Below are 21,219 nucleotides of genomic sequence, written 5' to 3' on the forward strand. Positions count from 1 at the left end.
TCTCTTCCTTCTCTCTTCTCTCCTCCCCTCTCTCTGTTCCCCTTCTCCCTCATTCTCTCTCCCCTCCTCTCTATCCCTCTTTGTCTGTCGCTCACGTCTCTCTTCTCTCTCTGTGTCTCTTCTGCCTCCTTCTCTCTCTCCTTCTCTATCTGTTTCTTCCTAACGTCTCTCTCCTCTTTCCCTTTCTGTGTCTCTTCTCCCTCATTCTCTCTCTCTCCCTCTTTCCCTAATGTCTCTCTCTGCTCTCCCTCTTTCCCTAACATCTCTCTTCTCTCTCCCTCTCTCTGTCTCTTCTCCCTTCTTCTCTCTCCCCTCTCTCTATATGTCTCTGTCCTCTCTCTCCTCTCCCTGCGCGTCTCTCTCGCTCTCCCACCCACCACAGCCTCTTAAGCGTCTGGTTGTTGCCGTTCTTGTGTTTCTCTTCCCAAGCTCCAGAGTGCAAACAGAAGAGGAGTGAGTGGTAGGAGTATGAGATCGTGCTTACTGTGGTAATGACATAATGAGAGGGAGCTGTCTTTAGTGGGTGGCTATTTTTATAGGAGCTGTCGGGACAAATGTGCAATAATTGACAATGATGTTGGTTTGGAGATTGACAGACGGCTGATGCAGAGTTTTAACTTGTATAAGAACCACAATGGCTTCGGTTACTGTCACGGCTGAAAAGCTGATTGACTTATGCAGAATCAAAACATTTTAAAGTCACACTATGGAACTTTTGTGGCCTCTCTTTCCACCTCTCTCCTCTTTCTCCCTCTCTACTTCTCTCTAATATGCCTCAGCTTCTCTCTCCTTGTTCTCTCTCGTTTTCTCTCTCATATGGCCTCTCTTTCCACTTCTCTCTTTGTTGTCTCCTTCTCCCCTATCTCACTCTATCTCTCCACATCTCTCTCTCACTATCTCTACCTTTCTCTCTCTCTCATATGGCCTCTCTTTCTGCCTCTTCTTTCTCTCTCTCCCCTATCTCACCTAAATTCTTCTCCACATCTATCTTTCTCTCTACCTCTCTCCCACTCTTTCTCTCTTTTGTCTTATCTCCATCTGTCCACCTTTTTCACTCTCTTCCTCTCCATCTCCCTATCTTTTTTCTTCTCTTTCCACAGAAACATTCCTGTTTTGCCTGGGAAGTTACACAGTAATAATATAACTGTGATAATAAACATCTACTTCCATGGAGACAAGTTTGTCATGCCACTGGGCCAAGTGACACGTCAGACCTGTGGAGAGGCAAGCCCACACACAGTAAAAGAAAGCATTTTGTCAAAGTATTTATTTATTTTTTCAATAAAAAGCAACTGTAACATGGTTAAATTATGTTATGACTTACTGTTTTACCTTACAAACCCAGAAAAAGGCTTGAAAAATACATCTATATCGCTTAACCGTGTCAAAACAACTCAAATTGAGATAAATATTGTTCATATTTCTAAGTGTTTTCTAAAATCCACTTAACAAGGGTGTGGTATTCAACATTAAAACACATATACATTGCATTATATATTGCTAGGTAATTGCATCGCAGGTTTATCTGCTTGACCAGAGCGTTCAGTGGAGGGTCATAGAGAGGTGAGGGCGGAGTCAGGCTGAGGTCAAAAAAGGTGCAAAGCCACTGACTCTGGGGCAAGTTTAGAATGAAAACAAGGCAGCACTATCAGTGTGGGTCAGACATGGACCTCCCCCCTCAGGTTACACACACACACATATGTACCGGGACGCTTAATTAAAAATCCCTGGCACTCCCTCTGAAAGTCCCACCTCTAGAAAGCAAATACACAGTTCTCCATTGGGCCTGTTTTTATTAGGGATAAAATTCAATGCGGTTCAGTGAAAGGGCCATTGTGATTCGGAGAGCGGCTGTGAACACCGTGACGATTCACTCCTCATCCATCAGACCCGCCACTCCCGCCCCAATTTCCTCAACAAGCACACCTCGACCTTTGACCTCGAAGACAGAGCACAATAGGCCTGTCATGACAATTACTATATCAATTTATCGTTCAAATAGTTAATAAACAATACTAGTATTTGGATTCAATGTTTGATGTTTGTACAGTTTATTCACACTTGTGGGAAACTGAGGACGGTGGAATACTGACACATTTATGACTCTTTAATGCTGCTAATTATTAACAAGATCCCAGTCCAGTTTTTTGGCTCCCGATCCTATAGCGATTTTTAAAAATACCGGTATTTGCAATTCCCAATACCAACCCGACAGCTATCTCACCCCAATACCGATTTTTTTTTTTTTTTGGTTGTCTTTATTTATAGAGACATTCGATGGTGAAATTAGCCTCATTTGAATAAGATTATTACCAGACATAAAAAAGGCCTACTTAAAACTAGCCTTATAATATTGTCACATACTGTCTTAAAGTCCTCCACACAGAGCAGTTTCAGAAACAGGGTAACTGTTTCTAAAGACAGTATGTTTTTCACCATATTATTTATGCTTGAGGCCTGTAAAAAGACAGAAGCCTGCCCGAAACACATGGCTACTTAACATATGTAAACAAGTTAGCACATTGGACTCTGCTCCTCCTCCGACTCTTAAGGCTCCATGAACACATCGCAGAGGTAAAACAAACGCCATCATTAATCATGTTTTCACTGTTTTGGAAGCCTCCTTGGCCTGTGTTTAAGCTGATCTGGGCGTTAGCAGTGACAGCTGTGTGCAGAGAATGCTATTCACTGTATCAGCCAGATCTATTCACCAAATCCGATCCAAGCCGATATTCTAAAAATGCCTAGATCGGCGCCTGACATCCCTACGAATGATCTACTTAAGTCTTCCATTGTGCCATGTTATTATTACAGATCATATTTACTTTACAATATGGTTTTATGAAGGTTTTAAATGCTTCTAAAATGGCCTCCGATATGCAATATTTTATTTTGCCATATATCACACCTTTATTGCACAAACATGTTTATGGAGACAGGCCAGGCACAGTCTTTAACATGTCAATTGTTTGATACGACATTAGTGGAAGTGAAGAACAACAATGACCCGTTTACACTCAGCATATATCACACATACATATCACACACATGTGCTAACACTTGAATGTACAATGAGCTCATTTCACTCTGAGCACCTACAGATCTACTGTAAGTCCAAGAATAGACACAATAACATGAGGAAGTCGTTTAGTGTTGTGTAACAGAAGAGGACACGCTCTCTCTCTCAGAAAGAGTGGTGGAGTCACAGCTATTTGACTTAAGTCATCAAACGCTATTGAAGTGGGCTGGGTCTGGGCTGGTCGGGATGATGCCTCTGACACGCTCAATAGAAACGGATTCTGAACAGGCTTAGCTGGGATATAAGGAGGCTCACTTAAACTGCACCACTACTTTTAGGAAGTTAATAAGAAAACAAACAAAACAGAACAAGTATGTTTCACTGTTAGATCTGATTGATGGTCTATTTGACATCTGAATAGTGCAAGATAAAACTTATTTTGTGTCTGAGTACTTAACTTAGAATAATAGTGGAAGTTAACTTTCTTACTACTTAACCTAGTCACGCAAACATGTATTTTTAACTAACAACAACAGTACTTGAAACTCCTAGAATAACTTTAAAATGTCCAGTGTAGTAAATAAACTCATCCATTCACACACACATTCATACACCAGTGTACACAGACACTGGGAGTGAGGTGGGTTAAGTGTCTTGCCCAGGGACACAATGACAGTATTCATCTGTGGGAGCTGGAACTCTACAAATGATGTTTAAGTCAAGAGCGGGACTTGAACTACCAACCTTCAAATCAATGGACAAACGTTCTACCAGCTGAGCTACTGTCTAACTCCAGTTATGATTCATCTTTTATTTATTTAGCAATCTTTTTTTCCTGGGGTCAGAGGTCAACAAGTAATTCAATAAGCTAAGATAAGGTATCACTTTATTAATCCCGAAGGAAATTCTTTTCAAATTTGTCTTCTGGTTTAATCTGAGAAAGCAAAAGGCGCCATCGCTGTGGGTGGTAGAACTTGCAAATAATGATGTTTAGAAAAGAGCAATTAATATAGTAACGTCCCAAAGTAGAAAGTGAATCACAGATATCGCAAACGCCTAAAATCTAGATTCAAATGTGAGTGTAATAGTGACAGATATGAGAGTGACTGAGTGCTTGCGATATTTGGCAGAGGTGGGACACTGCAGTCTGGCCCAAAATGTTCCCACGAGCCACAGCGTCGTCTGACACTGAACCAGACCAGAGGAGGTCACACATTCCAGTCCAGCACCGTCGGCCAAACTCCTCTGGCGATCAAATCAAGATGACCCCACCCCCCCACCCCTCGGGACCCCCACCTACACCCCCACGCCCCCTCCTCCTCCTCCTCACCCCAGAGTCTGTCCGCGGCATCCCTCTGCTCCATCACTCTGTTGTCCTGTCTGCTTGACCGGGACAGGCTCCTCTCACTCCCTCGCTCTCAGCTGTACTCCCTAAAATGTCACAGCAGCGTTTCTGAGCAACCACAACCACAGCAAAAGATGGGACTTGTTTTCGTGCGAGCTGTAGACACTTTTTTTTTTTTTCATTTGTTATCTTTTGAGAATTTCGATGTTCTACTTTCAATGTGTTCCAAGGCACGATTCACAACAAATTAAAATACAATGCTCTTATTTTGTTATTTTTCCGTAACTGTTCAACATTGGCTAAGTGTGACTAATTCACCGATTAACTATAACTCAACAAAAACGACTGTAGCTACATATTTCACACACATTTTCAAATGACCTAAACATCAGTACTTTCAACCCTGTTACTGTTTGATTTACAGACGCTCCATTTTCCAGACCCATATTGGTGAAAGCGGCAATATCTCATCTCTTCTGGAATCATTAGTATGTATTGCTGCGTTTCAGATGACATCACAACATTCTAGGCCAATAATATTCAATACAGACACAGGCAGCCAAAATTAATATTGCTAAAGTGTTTGATTTGTGTTGTAAAACCCAAGAACTCACTTTCTTGGGTCTGATAGAAATGATCAGGTTCAACATGGTAAAGGTGCTTTTTCAATTGGCTCTGTGCACAACAGCATCCGGCAATTCTGTGTGAAGAAGTGCTGGTTGTGTCTCAATGCTAACGCTAATGCTAATTTTGAGGCATAATAAATATTGAAACAACACCACACACTGAAGTGTTCTGCATAAAAAAAAAAAAACCCAAAAAAAACAACAACAATTGGGTAAACTTTATTTTAATTAGTTTTAATTTGAATACATTGCTTATTTTATATTTTATGTTTTTTAATAAAAGTTAGCATAAGCTTTGAGACACAGTGAGCTAGCTAGCACACGGAGCAAATTTTATACACGATAAAAATCATTCAAACTTGACCCATGTTCTCCTTTAACCCTCAGGTTTCATGTTAATACAGCATCTATGGGGATTTTTATATTACAGTGTGACATTTTGAAGTTTGCTAATTGGTGCAAAATCTTCAGCTCTTTTCTCTCGTCCCTCGTGTTTTCTCTCTATTGATGTTGGCAAAACTGATGTTCCCACTTTAGCTCCGTGTCCTGCAGGCTGTGTTTGAAAGATGAGGATTCTGGTTACACACAGTGAGAGCGGAGGAGAAGAGAAGGAGGGACAGACGAGAAGAGCTGAAGTGACAGAGCGGAGGAGAAGAAAAGGAGACTAACTAGAGGAGGAGTGAAGGAGTAACAAAGTGGAGGAAGAGAGAAGAAGTGACAGACCAGAAGAGGAGTGATGCAGTGACAGAGCAGAGGAGAAGAGAAGGAGAGACCAAGCAGAAGAGGAGTGAAGGAGTGACAGAGCAGAGGAGTGTAGATGTAACAGAGGAGTGAAGGAGTAACAGACCAGAAGAGGAGTGAAGGAGTGACAGAGCGGAGGCGAAGAGAAGGAGAGACCAAGCAGAAGAGGGGGTTGAAGGACTGGCAGAGGAGGAGTGAAGGAGGGACAGAGTGGATAAGTAAAGAATGGACAGAGCGGAGGAGAAGTGAAGGAGTGATAGAGCGGAGGGGGACTGAAAGAGAGATGAGCAGAGGAGTGAAGGAGTGACAGAGAAGAGGAGTGAAGGAGTAACAGAGGAGAAGAGGGGTGAAGGAAGGATATAGCAGAGGAGCAGAGAAGGTGTGACAGACCAGAAGCGGAGTGAAGAAGGGACAGAGCGGAGGAGGAGTGACTGAGTAACAGTGCGGAGGTGGAGGGAAGGAGTGACAGATGAGAAGAGAAGAGGCCACATGCTCTTTCATCTGAACCCAGCAGGAGGGCTCTCTCGGTCAGTCACAAGACGACCAGCTGCAGCTACACAGCAGCCACCACCAGCTCCACACAACTCATATTTATTTATGTGAGCTTATAGAGCCTGAGGATTGTAACGTCTCGGCTTTCTTTCATGATAAAACATCTCAAGTCAGTCAAAAATACTACAATTATACAGTATTTAAAAGGTATAATTTACACATTTTGAGTCTTTGGAAACTGGGAACTTTGGGAAAATGATTTTGAATATAGATGTTAATGGAGATGGCCAAGTTTTCCAAAAGATTTATGTAAAAATACTCACAAAATTAGTAGCTGAAAAATATTTATTCCTTTATCGCACCCACTTAACTACACCATGACCAGAAATTCATTATGGAGGAACTTACAAAAAAAAAAATCGTATTCTGTTTTTTCTTTGTCCATTAGAATCGCAGCACGTTGCATCTTAGCGCTCTCACATGCAGTCTTGGTTTGAGTCCACAGTAAACACACTCAGACTGTAGAAGATTTAAGACATGAACTCAGATGGGGAAACAGAGCCTCCCCGGAGATCCATTCCATTTTTCGCCCAATCATTTATTTAGACTTATCGTTCCATCTCAATTCCTTGGCATTTGTTCCGCAACGTTCAAGTCCAACTGTTTTAGTTCACCTGCTCTGAATACAAGACCGAGCCATTCTCTGGACTGGGAAAAAGTCATGGTAATATACAGACTTCAGTATAAACGTGCTTTTGTCTTTAGTTTTAAGAAGGAGCAAGGGAAGGTTTAATGAACTGAAGAAAAAACTGGATCACAAGTAACAGAGCAGAGGAGGAGTGAAGGAGGGATGGAGTGGAGGAGGAGTGAAGGAGGGATGGAGTGGAGGAGGAGTGAAGGAGGAATAGAGTGGAAGAAGAGCAGTGAAGGAGGGATAGAGTGGAGGAAGAGGAGTGAAGGAGGGATAGAGTGAAGGAGGAGTGAAGGAGGAATAGACCAGAGGAAGAGGAAGGAAGGCGGGACAGAGTAGAGGAGTGAAGAAGGAATAGAGTGGAGGAAGAGGAGTGAAGGAGGGATAGAGTGGAGAAGGAGGGAAGGAGGAATAGAGAGGAGGAAGAGGAGTGAAGGAGGAATAGAGTGGAGGAAGAGGAGTGAAGGAGGGATAGAGTGGAGAAGGAGGGAAGGAGGAATAGACCAGAGGAAGAGGAAGGAAGGTGGGACAGAGTAGAGGAGTGAAGAAGGAATAGAGTGGAGGAAGAGGAGTGAAGGAGGGATAGAGTGGAGAAGGAGGGAAGGAGGAATAGAGAGGAGGAAGAGGAGTGAAGGAGGAATAGAGTGGAGGAAGAGGAGTGAAGGAGGGATAGAGTGGAGAAGGAGGGAAGGAGGAATAGAGAGGAGGAAGAGGAGTGAAGGAGGGATAGAGTGGAGGAGGAGTGAATGAGGGATGGAGGAAAGGAGTAGTGAAAGAGGGACAGAGTGGAGGAAGAGGAGTGAAGGAGGGACAGAGTGGAGGAGTAGTGAAGGAGGGACAGAGTGGAGGAGGAGGAGTGAAGGAGGGGTAGAGTGGAGTAGGAGTGAATAAGGGATAGAACGGAGAAGGAGTGAAAGAGGGACAGAGCAGAGGAGGAGTGAAGGAGGGACAGAGTGGAGGGGGAATGAAGGAGCGATAGAGCAGGGGAGAAGCGAAGAAGGGATAGAGTGGAAGAGGAATGAAGGAGCAATAGAGCACAGGAGGAGTGAAGGAGGGATAAAGCGGAAGAGGAGGAAAAAAACAGGGACAGAGTGGAGGAGGAGTGCAGGACGGATAGAGGAGGAGTGAAGAAGGAACAGAGCAGAGGAGGAGTGAAGGGGAGATAGAGGAGAGGAGGAGTGAAGGATGGATAGAGGAGGAGTGAATGAGGGATAGAGCAGAGGAAGAGTGAAGGAATGACAGAGCAGAAGAGTCATGAAAGACTGACACAGCGGAGGAGGAGAGAAGGAGTGACAGAGCAGAGGAGGACTGAAGGTGGGATAGAGGAGGGGTGAAAGAGGGATAGAGCAGAGGAGGAACAGCCCTGTATACACAAATGAACCGACTGAAGCAGCAGATCAGCTTCACCTCCGTGTCCTGTAAACGTCTCTAATGTTAGTGCCATTGTATAACATGTTTACAGAAGCTTGGGAGAGGTTCAGGGTTTTTATTGCTCTGTGCCACTGGAGGCAAACGCGGGTTTATAGAGCTGCTGTCGGGGTCAAGGGTCAAATTTCTCCTGTAATTAACACCCTTTAACAAATGTGCACGGAGGCGTTCTCTCCAGCTGCTGGCGCTCACTCGTCCTACTTGTGTGGCACGCCGCTCAAACTGACGCAGGGTCTTTAAAGTGCATGTGACAGGGTTTCAGGGGTTTTGAATAGATTACTTAGTCTGTTGGAAAAGTACCTGTGGTAAATATTTATCATAGTTTTAGTCAGTCAAGTGGCAGTTTGAAGTTTTTAAGTTAAGAAAAGGCCAAAAATACAGGAAGCAGTGAGTTAAAAAATGCCGTCCCCCCAAGTCTACTTATACTATTAAGAAATCGAGGCAGTTACACCAAAGGAACATGCATTTTGCTGCTAACTTTCATATAACAAGTTACTTTGTTTTCATTTATTTTGATGTGTCTAATCATAACTATAGAGGTTATGCAGATGACATCATAACCTTTGGAAGTGTATTAGTGAGTGGCAACATTACATGAATCTCAATGGTGAGTAATGACATTTTCTTCTGTAAAAGCTCAAAACACTTCTAAATGTGAAAGAGCGGCTTCAGTCTGATAGTTAGGCCTGTCACGATAATTACTTTTTAAGCTGAAACAATATTTTTAGGGGTCAATATTTATTGTGTCTTAATGTTTTTGCATTTGGGAGGATACTTGGGGATACTTTTCTACACTGCTATAAGATTTGAGCAGTAGAGAGATGGAATACATAACTTTTGTGACTCATTATAGATAGAAACTAATACTAGTGTATAGGATGTCTCACCGGGAGGAGGCCCCGGGGAAGACCCAGGACACACTTGAGGGACAGTGTCTCTCGGCTGGCCTGAGAACCACTTGGGATCCCACTGGAGAAGCTGGAGGAAGTGTCTGGGGTCAGGGAAGTCTTGGAGTCCCTGCTTAGACTGCTACCCCTTCGACCCGGCCCTGGTTAAGCAGGAGAAGATGGATGGACTAATACTAGTGTTATTCTGCTACTTATCTAATGCATCTCATGTTTTTAACAATTTTGTACATTTAGAATTGTTTTGTTTGGGGCGGATTTAATCAATTAGTTAGTCAAAATGATGGTTTATATTTTATTCAGTAATACATCATACTTCAAAAATGAATTATTGTGACAGGGCGACAGACAGTAAGTACAAGTGTCAACAATTCTGCTACATAATTAGTTTGTAACTGGCATCTAAAACAAGGAAATCAAGTCAACAGTCGCATAACACCAGTTAGCACGTTAGCTAAACAACAGGGACACAGCAGGTTTGCTAACACAATCATCACTGATACAGACTTTGGATCAAACACAGTTGAACTGAACCGTTCTCTCCTTAAACATCATGTTTATTTCTCTGTGTGTTGAGAAAATAATTATTGTGGGGTGAAAATAACAGCTCCATAGACAAAAATGAGATGATAAAAAGCTAAGAAACACATTTTGTCTGTTGTTGTTCTGCCCATAGTTCTGCCTCAGTGTCACTCAGTCGGAATGTTGAGGAGCATTCCGAATAAAATGATGTCACTGCATAACCTCTATTGGGGATTTCAGATTTTAGACTGTGATGTCATACTCTCAGATGGGGGCAATAACCAGTTTTCCCTATTAACTACATTGTACTGTGCCATAAAATACCCCGAAACTCTCTATATAATGGCAAAAATTTCAATTTTAACTTGATTAACTTTAGTTGTCCCCCATCTGTATTAAATATTATTGGCCTATAGAATGTTGCGATATCATCTGAAACCCAACAATTGAGCAATTTAGACATTATGGTTACTAGGTAACAGTTATGAAATTACCTTGATATGTATGTCACACCTGCTGCGAGTGTCCGTCAAGAAATAAACGTCAAGAAATAAACAAAAACTACCCTTTTTTTTTTTTTTGTAAACTCTTAAATATCGTTATGTTGTCTATGTTTTAGTGAAATGAGCAGTCTAACCTGTCAGGGCTTCAATCTCTGCTTCCGAGAGCTTGTTTTGCCTTAAAATGCTAATTATGTTTTCAAATTCAATGTTAAAATTTCACTGGCTCTTGCCTTTTCATGTAAACAGCCAGGCACTCATTTCAGGCCATCATCTCTTTCCTCTCACTGGTTCTGGTTTGCATGAGAGCTTCTTACCTGCAGCAGCATCCAAGTCTAGTTCAGGACCAAAACATGTAGGATCGGGCAGGGTTGCGAAGCCATTTTGGAGCAAATGAAAAAAATCTGACATACTGTAGACCCCAAAATCAGCCCACTTGATTCTTTTATGAAGTCTTTTTAGATGAATATTGCGATTTAAAATTTGCACATTATAAAATAATGGTCCATGTGTGTCATAGATTATAGAACTATAGAGCACACGTAAGCACAATAGGGCTGCTTTAACCATAACTTGACCATAGAAGCAAAAAAAAACCTCTCTCAACATCTTATTACATTGGTTTCTACAAATGTGTATTCAAAATAAAGTTTAAAAAACACATGATACTGCAATAATTGAAAAACACACTAGAATATTATTTTAAACACCAAAACAAAAAATTACTTCAACTTTGTTCTATTTGTGCAATTTTGTCAGTATTGATGTTCAACCTGTTCAAATGAGGCTATAGTTTGTGGTTGTCAGTCTGAACCAACAGCTTCACTGCATTCTTGCGGCTTTAATACTCTTGTAAAATAAGTTTCCAGGTTTGCATTGCTATCAATGAAAAAAAAAATAAATAAATAAATAAATAAATAAATAAGATATTTGTCATATTCACTTTAAAATCAGAATGATCTAGACTTGACTGAGCTCCCATGAAATCAGCACACATACACATCCCAAGACAATTACGCCACTTTTGGGTGTGTTGTAGCAGCAGGGGTCAGGGCTGGGGGAGCTGGAGTCGCAGGCAGTGATGAAACCTAATGCTCGGCCTATTAGCTCCAATTTTAGCTCTTTACTACCCCAGCTGTGGATATTAAAACCTCACGGAGTGGTGTGAGGTATTTATCAGCTCCCCGTTAAGACACGCTCACAATGGACAAAGTGTGGGTGTCATCTGTGACGCTTCAAGTTCAACCAAGGGGGGAAGCGGCAAGAAGACAGCGCCCTCTAGGACTCACTGAAAGAATTTCAGGGGGACAAAGTTTGCAAATTATCTCTGAGTTGGATGGCCTATGAACATACCATTGGTTAGAGTTACAATGTGTTTGGTTTTGTCCCAATCAAATAAAAGTATAAATAATACATAAATAAATACATTTGCCAAGAGAAAGACATTGATATTAGTAGTAGTTAAACTCAAATTATTCATACTCAGAATACAATGAAACAAAGACAAAAGTAAAGTCAAAAGAGCAGATAGAAGTTGCCAAATACAAAGTCTAAAACTCAAATTTTGAATTTGTGGTGAACCGAAAAATAATGAAGAATAATAACTTATCTGGGCCCTGATATGAAACTGGAGATTTATGCAAAAAAAAAGTGTTCCAAAAAATTCCATGTGGAAATGGTCAAGAACATGTGCACAAATCATAAACAATACAGAAGGTTTTAGCGTTTCAGAAAGTAATCCTTTTGTTGATGGTATATTTACAGCGTCTTTAGCAACTACATCTGAATATTTTTGGAATTCCTCATAAATAAATATATAAAAAAATAGTACACCTAGATAATTAGGCCACTGTTACTTACCCAAATCGATGGAGCCAAATTTTAAAAAGATTTTTTCCATAAACTTACAAACTGACAACCGTGAACAGGTCTGCCACAAACAACCACAAGCATCTGACTTTACATTGGCACTGTTTTGGACCAGCGTTAGTTCAGAAAGTTCAAGTGCTTACGTCAAACCCATAGCCTACTGTACCCTGTTCCCGCTCCTGCCCCGGCTGTCACCTTCTGGGCCAAAAGCTTGTGATAAATGGCCCCCAACTCTCATCCATCATCTTTGATTGGCCCTGATCTGCGCTGTGATTGGCTAATTAGCCTCATCTGTAACCATTATTGCACCGAGAGCCAGCTGCAAGTAAAAAAAAAAGTGAATAAGAAAAATAAAGAGGTGAAAAATGACACCGCCGAGCTGTCCTGTCACCTCTAGGCCTCTACACAATGCCAGGAATTAGACCGTTAACACCAGAAGAGCAACCACACACTCTGCACCTGAAGAGGGTAAAATACTTCTACCATGACACGAATCTCAAAGGTAATTATATTATAAAAATAAATATCAGAGCGAGACAAGAGGAGTCGGGGTTGTGTGCTTCGGTAGGTCAATCGACATTTCATCTGGCAACGGTTTCCACGCTGTTCTGTCCTGGCTGCAGATGCTAAACGCTTGCTACACGTCAGGGGGAAAATATATGGTAACTGGGTGGTAACGTCTCACCAAAAAAGGAGCGGGCGAGTGAGGAGTCAGTCTGGTGCAGCACAGATCTGGTGGTGACGAGGCTTTTCAACAGAACAAAATAGCAAAAGGTTAAGCGGTAGGAGGGGCCCGATATGAGACGGACAAAGACTGGGAGAAAGAGAAAGGGAAAGAATATAAAGCCACCAGGTTGAAGTGTGTTACTGCATCTCAGCCAAGCTTTCACTGCACAGGAAATAGGCGCTGCAGTCAGATGGGAGGAGGAAAATGGAGGGGTGTGAGGGCCAGGGAAGGGGTGGTACGGCACAGAACAGGATACGCAGGTCCCAAAGGATGAGGCATGCAGCTAAATACAAAAATCAAACATGACAATATGTAAATGCAATATTTAGGGAACTACACTGTATGTGTGTGTGTGTGTGTGTGTGGGGGGGGGGGGGGGGGGGGGGGCTAATTTACATAGTTCTGAAGCCCATGGATACGTCAAAAGGACATCACAGTGTCACTACTAGTCAATTTTATCTCTATGAGGTTTTTGCAGAGTTGTGCTAAAATGAATAAATATTTAAAGATCAGGCAACCGACAGGGAGCTGCAGGTGGAAGTCACTGACAACATGTTAAACACTACACAAATAAAATGAATACTTCACCAGAGGACGCTTCTGTGTTTAGATGCTAATGCTAATGCTTATTTTGAGGCATAACTAATAATACTAAAACAACACCACAAACTGAAGTATTCTACATATAAAATAATTATGTAGTCTTTATTTTTAATAAATTTGAATTTTAATAATAGGTTGTTGATAAAAAAAAATTCTGATTTGAATAAAATTGACAGTTGGCTTGCATGTCTATAGCACTGACTTCGCTACCTCTCTTGACCTGTTGCCTAGGTCATCACACATATTTCTGCTCTATAGTTGCTCTTCATAATCAAGTAAAAGTATCAAATTGAAATAGTTTAGCCAAGTTTGAGAAAAGAATGGTTTGGTTTGGAGCAGTTTGGTCTTAAAGATAGACAAAGATAATTAACATAGACATAACCAGATGACAGCTCCGACATAACATTTTTACACTGTCACAACATCAACTGCGAGCACAAAAATGCTGTTGTATTTGATTTAAAACATTATTATTATATGTATTAAATATCATTTTGAATCAATTAAACGTAAATACGATTACACAAAATCACCACCCGATTTCATGCTAACAGTCAGATCCAACTTTCTCTTGGTTGTATAATAATGAACATCTCCATTGAGAGCTATGCAGCCGCGGGTCTGTCTGCTGCCTGGGACAGACACCCGATACCTGGCTAAGACGCTGCCCAGCCAGCCGCATGCCTTCAGACAGCATTATAGCAGACACACAGCACACCCCTCCTGCCACCCACAATCCATCCACAACCAATTACAAGCAATTTCCCTGTCCGTGCTTCCCTGGGTGGGGTAGAGAGGCAGAGGGAGGAAAAGCAGTTGTCAGACACAAGCAGACACACATGGTTCTGTTTACAGATTAGAAGTTGTTTGCTGTCCCCATAGTTACGCAGTGCTGATGCTGCCTGAATCAATAGTACCAGAGGAATACAGACACAGAGATGAGGAGTGGGATGGTTGGGGTAATTGCGTTAGATGGTCAGAAGGGGGAGTGGAATTTGAGCAGAGATTTGATTTATGAATGATGCACAGTGCCCACAAATACACGTCTGTTTGCCTGTTTCCTCCATCTACCCCCCCTCGTCTCTCCACCCCAGTCCCCCCGGTCCACCTCAGCACCTCAGCTTCTGTTTGACTTCCTGAAACCTGCTTTTCCGAAACTGGAGCCACTCGGTGAGGAGGTGCCCGATGCACCAGAACAGGAACGCCGGCCCATTCCCACAGGAAGCCTGGACCGTCTCAACTCATAAGACCCCAGACAGGATTGGACCCACACACTCACAAATACAGCTACAAGTATGTGGTGCATACTATGGACTGAATGCAAAATATGTAACTGTTTAAGGCAAATCAAAACATTACTACCAATCAAATACTGAACTATTTGTATTTTTAAATGGTCTTATCCCTCTATATGGAAATTTGGCTGGGAGTGGGTGACGGACAAAAATGAAAAGGGATATTTCAGGGGAGTATCTCAATAATATTAAGACGATATATGCAAAATTGACTCTTGTGAGTTTTAAGCCATGTTATAATGTTGTTTCCTCATTAAAAGTTGTAGGAGTTGTGTTTTGTTTCATTCACACATGTTTGACTAACCCTTTGTTATTAGTCTGTCTACATCTCCAAAGCTCAAAATGCTCTGTTCCGCCTTGTGATCTCATAAAGCTGTAGTTTTCAAGTTAACAGCTACATTTTACCATTAGTTCAGTAGAGAGCGGAAATTCAAGGGTTCTAGTGAAGGTGTATGGAGTTTAAAAACACAGTGCAGCACTTCCTGTATTACCCCATGATGACATCAGAAGTTGTTTTCTGTTTGAGAGAAGAACTCAACCTAAATATGCAGGGTTTGTGTGAATGAAACAAACACAACTCCAAGTATGTTTTTTATGAGGAAACAACATCATAATATAGATAATAAAATGGCGTAATATGGGCCCTTTAAGTATCTTTATGTAAAAATGCAGAAATATTACCTCACACTATATCTAGACATTTTCTGTGTTCATTTCCATTTTCATTTTCATGACTCATTAGGCAGAATTCACTTAATATTAAAATGTAGTATATCTTCCAAACAGCATCCATCTGGGGGGATATTTTTGCCAACCTCTACCTTCAACTCAACCTTCAAGAAATGGCACTGGGGCAACCCGTTAGAGCCTGTGCTCTTTGACCCTTCTCCAAGGCTTTAGACAGGATCTTGGTGACCTCTGTATAGAATTTTTTTCAGTTTTTTCAATGATACGGAAAAACACAGGACATTGAAAACCACCTCAGACACTAGGAGAGCATACAAACTGCTTGTGAAACCCACACTTCTTCTGTTTATTTTTATTTCTACAGGGAGACCCCAATAAGGGAGGGAGACCCAATATTTTTTATGGGTGTCCTGTTCAAAATACAATACAGACAAAAAACAAACAAAACCAATATAAGTCCATATACACTTATTCTCAATAGCAAAGCCGGCGCCTTATTAAAGAGAGACCTTCATCACTAGTACTAGGAGAATGTACGATTCCAAAAACTATTCAAAGTTCGAAGTAAAATAAATCTATAAAACAAATTTTCATTTTTTGTAATCGAAGCTTTTACGAAACACAAATTTCAAAGCACATGACAGCCACCACCCAATCTAACCCAGTAACCCCATCTTTGTCTCTGAAGTTCAACCGAGCTTCCCCACGGTGACCTCTTCACCCCGACTCCCATCTCAAAGCGAACGCTCACCAACGCAGCCAACATGGACTCCTAACAACAACACATTACCCGGCGAGGGGGATGCTGTAGGACATGGCAACCCACCGAGCCTTTCATCCTCACAGCCACACACATGTTCCAACCTTAACCTATTGCACACTTTGACGCGTTTGGCTGGAATGCGCTCTTCATAGGGAACACACACACACACACAGCCATGAGAGCATAAACTTCTTCTTTGAACACCATAACCCCACTGCTTTGTTTCATCTCCCCTCTCTCCTCTCTCTGCTGGCTGCTGGCACCACAACTCCAACACAAACACTGTATTTCTGTCATCGTCTTCGGGACTTGCCGTTCCCTTAATATCTCTTTCTTTCTTGGGATTGGCGGGGAGGGGCGGCGCAGGGGGACTGGAGCGATTTGGGACATGGGTGAGTTGTGGGAAACCAAAGTGTAGACTGTAGCTTCACAGCGTGCAGTCCTACCCTCGCTCCCTTTTCTCTATCTCTGTTTCTTTTCTGGCACACAATCATAGACCTCATGGCGTTTGCATATTACGGCCTCGGATGATCTGGGAAAACACGCGCCGCTGATGCGGACGTATGAACTTTTGTTTAACTCTTCAGTTGGGATGTCACGATTTCAAATTTTTGTGTTGTTATTATTATGAGAAGAAACATTGTGATTGTACAGTTCTTTACAATCACTGACACTATAACAAAACAACAGTAAAGTCTTTCGTTCATTCCACTCCAAACAACTAGCATGCTAACAGTGCACCAGCATTATGTCTGGATTGATAATCAATAAAAACACATTACATTTAGACGCATACACATAGATGCTTGAACTTGATCCAAATAGCAGTTTTTACATTTTATCTGTATATGCATGCCATTTTTTTCTCACCTACATGAAAAAATTAAAACCACATTATTAAATTAGGGTAGATTAAATTGGAATCACTTATTTTGTCATTATTATTTATTTTTTAGTTCTTGTGATTATATTGTGATCAGAATATTCACAACTGTTGATTAACTTATTAACCTTAAGATCCCTACTATTCAGTACAAGGCCTACAACCAGTCAAAGGTTTAGACTCATTTTTTTCATTTCTATGATTATTTACATTGTAGATTCTCACTGAAGGCAACAAAACTATGAGTGGACATGTACGGAATGTAGTAAACAAAAATGTAACTCAAAATAAGTCATAACTTTTACATTTGAGATTTTTTTTAAATAGCTTTACTCATTGAAAGAGTTTGCAGAGCTGTCAGTAAAGCGCGGATACTTTGAGGATTTGAGTTGACTACCGGTATATGACTATATAATCCAACATGACATCTCGTATCTGATGCATTTTGTATGAATATAAAATGTAGAAAGTGGAAAAAACACAAGAAGGTGTGTCCAAACTTGTGACTGCTCGTGTACATACTGGCTGTGTACCTCTCAGAATGTCAGAATGGCGTGTGGACAGTTATGTGTTTGTGTGCTTTACCTCCACATAGTCCTTGGCGTGGCCCCAGTCCCTCTTGGAGTCCAGGTTGCCCAGATGGAAGCTCTCCAGTTGGCCGAGGTGGATCTTTGCCACGGATCGACTGATTTTACGAGTCACAAAGTTTGAACCTGAAACACAAAAAATTCTTTGTCAGTAAAACATATAGTACAATTTGTATGGATTTACTCAAGGTCCTATAGATCACTGGTTGGGACAGGAAACACCAAAAGACAAATGAAGAATTTTAAAAAACAAAACTAGCAGATTTATTTTCAAACTTAAGAAAAGCTGTCTTCAAATTTGAAAGTGAATCATGATCAAGATTTTTGAACTTCTAAATAATGTACAGTGGTATACAATATTAGTTTGTACTTGACCAAAAATTAGTTTTAAGTTTAAAGGTCCTATATTACACAAAATGGATTCTTATGAGCCTTAAGTCATGTTAGAATGTTACCTCATCAAAAACCATACCTCGAGTTATGTTTTGTTTCATTCGCACGTTTGAGTAACCTTTTATTATTAGTCTGTCTACATCTCATCTCCAAAGCTCAAATTGTGATGGTGGCAGTTTTCAAGTTACCTTTAACCTTTAGTTCAGTATAGACTGGCAATTCTAGGGCTGAAATCATCCACATGGTCTCACAAGGTAGAACAGCCAAATATGCAGGGTTTGTGTCTTAAACATGTGTGAATGAAACAAAACACAACTCCAGGTCTGTTTGTGATGAGGAAACAACATTATAAAACAGATTAGAAAACAGGGGAATAAATAAAAACCTAAAAAAAAAAAAAACTGTATAAAGCTATAGCACTGTCAGTGAAGGGTTACATTTTAAGATGGAGGAAAGTAGCAACAAGTTATTTGAACACACACCTTCCATGGCTTCCAAACCTCTCTGCTGCTCTAATTTTTCTAAAACAAAAACCAAATTATAAAGTCGGCTTGAATAAAACCCGTGGTATATGACCACTTACATTTCTAGACATATAATTTTCCTCAAGTCACTCACTTTCAGTATCAAATTTGAGTTGAAATGTCAAAATATGATGTCAAATGCCAGTGTATTGGGACCACCCTGGTTCTACTGGTGTTGTATGCAGTCAGGAAGCACCGCATAATCTGGTGTTAAACCCAGCCAAAACTCCTCGCTGTGATCCCAGTTTAAAGCTAACATGGGGGTGACATTATCAGTGGGAAAAAAATGAGCCTAATGGCTATGTGTGTGTTACTAGTGGGTTACAGAGGCTTTTGGGTGTTTTGGCGAAGTATTCAAAAGGCAGTGTCGTGTTCAGAGTCCCTGCTGCGAGCTAAAGGATGCCTGTATCTAGGGCAAAATATAAAGTTCCATATAATGCTTTTTAAAGTCAGAACTAAAGTATGCATGGAAAATTAGTTAGCAGAAAATGCTTTAAATAGACCCTGTTGCCCTCAGCTGGTAACAAAAGGTAATGCAGCCTGTTAAATCATTAATTAGCAACACTGCAATTAGCAACCATAGACTGTATATATAAATGGAACATGTTAGCCGCCACATTCCAAATAGAAGTGATCATGGGCACGGTTCTGGCTCCATCGACTTTACCTCCAATTCACTTTCTATTGAAAAACTGTGGCCCCTCTCTTTGTAACTGCTGCTGTCAGACTTGTCATTTTAGTCAGTTTAGACAAATAAGGTGCCTTCCTTTTCCGAGGTCACTCCCACTAGCATTAGCAACAGGTTTGATTGACAGTGTTGCTGAAATGCCCGTTCCCTGCTACTACAGCGGTGTGGGCAGGAAGAAGCGTTACCTTCAAGAGCTTCTTTCTGGATTGGCTCTTTGGTTGCTATGATATTCGAGGACAAAATTCCAAATATGGAACTCAGCTCCATTTTCGCCCATATAACTCAATGCCTCGATGAGCTTCATTTGGCTGGAGCCGAACGCTATGGGTGACGTCACACTCACTTAGTCCAATTCTTCTACAGTCTACGTTAGCAACACAACAGAGAGAGCTATAGAAAATAAATAAAACTTCATGTATGATTTGGAGGGGCATATAGAAAAACGGCAAACAGTTCAAAAAGTTGATTTAGCTGATATGGGAGTTTTGTGCCCTGTTTGATAGCATTCCATGATTCAGTAGTTTGGACTCACAATAGAACAGCCTTGAAAACAAATGGGGACATATATTTTCAAAGTGTACCGCTAGCATCAAAGCCGGGGGTGTCTATTTTAGGGTGTACCCATCATAAATCTCCCCCAACTTTTCCTGAACCTCTTCAAAACTTCTTGTTCTGCTCAGAAGCTCACGATGAATGTGTCCTTTGAGTGAATTTAGTCTGCGTCCATCCAGTCCATAATAACCTCAGCTCACGTCTCCACACTGTATCACTGTTGCTCTGACATGGAGCAGAGTCTGCATTTAGGCACAGGAAAATCCCATGAACCCAATCATGCGAACGCACCAAATTTGTAGTAATTATTTCATAGGAAAGCGACAGTCCCGGGCAGGCTGAGCAAAAACAGAGCAGTGGAGGCTAGACACGCTTGTTTGACAAAATACAGCCTGTTGTGTGTTGGTAGCAAGTTGTATTCGCTGCTTGTCAACACAATGTAAGACCACAGTTTACAAGAGGTTCTCTCCGCAGTCTTACCATTTATTTTGGAAATGAAAAAATCTGTCAACTTGTTTTATCATTACTCATTTTAGTTCTCCGAGCCAACTTCACAGGCGTGTTTATTAGGAAATAGCCAGGCCAATGAAGCAGTGATAAAGTGCACTGGAAACCCCCTCTTCAGTCAGGCCCATCTCGCTGTCTCTCCAGGGCTCTCGTCCTCGAACCTGGCAGCTCATGTGTTGTAACAGGTACCAAGCGCTAAATGTGCTCAAATAGAAGCAAGTAATTACTCATCTGAAAATAATGCCTGCATAATTGTCAGCTTTTTCCCCCCGTCCACGTTAGCCCGGGGCAATGGAACGATATAAGAAAAATTAGGCAAAAAAGAGGTTTTACCTGAGCTGCCATGCTGTTTAAAACACATCAGCCAGTTTTAAAAGCATCGTTTTTCTCCATATACGAATATAACCTCTGATTTGGAAATACCCCGTCTATAAACATCCTCTGTGGTGTATTATGCAAATTTTCACTTTTTTTTTTTTTTTTTCATAATATGTTGCTATTTATGCAGCAGATGGCTCACTCTGTTCCAGCAACTATGAGTTTGAGACAGAGGTATAATCTGGGAAAAAAAACACTACCAGTCAAATGAGAATGAGATGGTGTGTTCAAACTTTGACTGGTAGTGTACATTTAAACACCACCAGTCTCATACAATGTTTTTTTATTTTTATTTTTTTTATTTTTACTACTTTCTACATTTTATATACATAGAGAAGACATCAACTATAGGAAGCAAGTTATAAGGAATTATGAAGACAAAATAATAAATAAATCTACTAAATAGTTTTCAACAAAGTGTGGTTATTTTGAGGATTTGAATATTATATATATATATATATATATATATATATATATATATATATATATATAAT

The 21,219-nt window shown here is 40.9% G+C and overlaps 1 protein-coding gene across 1 annotated transcript in view; it reads right to left on the bottom strand.

The window, feature by feature from the left end:
* Positions 1-21,219, bottom strand: part of gmds (GDP-mannose 4,6-dehydratase) — a 171,195-nt gene that overhangs the window by 83,843 nt on the left and 66,133 nt on the right. Inside the window, exon 7 of the mRNA XM_033965615.2 lies at positions 17,682-17,809. Within this exon, the coding sequence (XP_033821506.1) occupies positions 17,682-17,809 (128 nt within the window). The remainder of the gene's footprint in view (positions 1-17,681; positions 17,810-21,219) is intronic.

The sequence above is a fragment of the Periophthalmus magnuspinnatus genome, chromosome 4 (assembly GCF_009829125.3).
Source record: "Periophthalmus magnuspinnatus isolate fPerMag1 chromosome 4, fPerMag1.2.pri, whole genome shotgun sequence".
NCBI classification, from domain to species: Eukaryota; Metazoa; Chordata; class Actinopteri; order Gobiiformes; family Gobiidae; genus Periophthalmus; species Periophthalmus magnuspinnatus.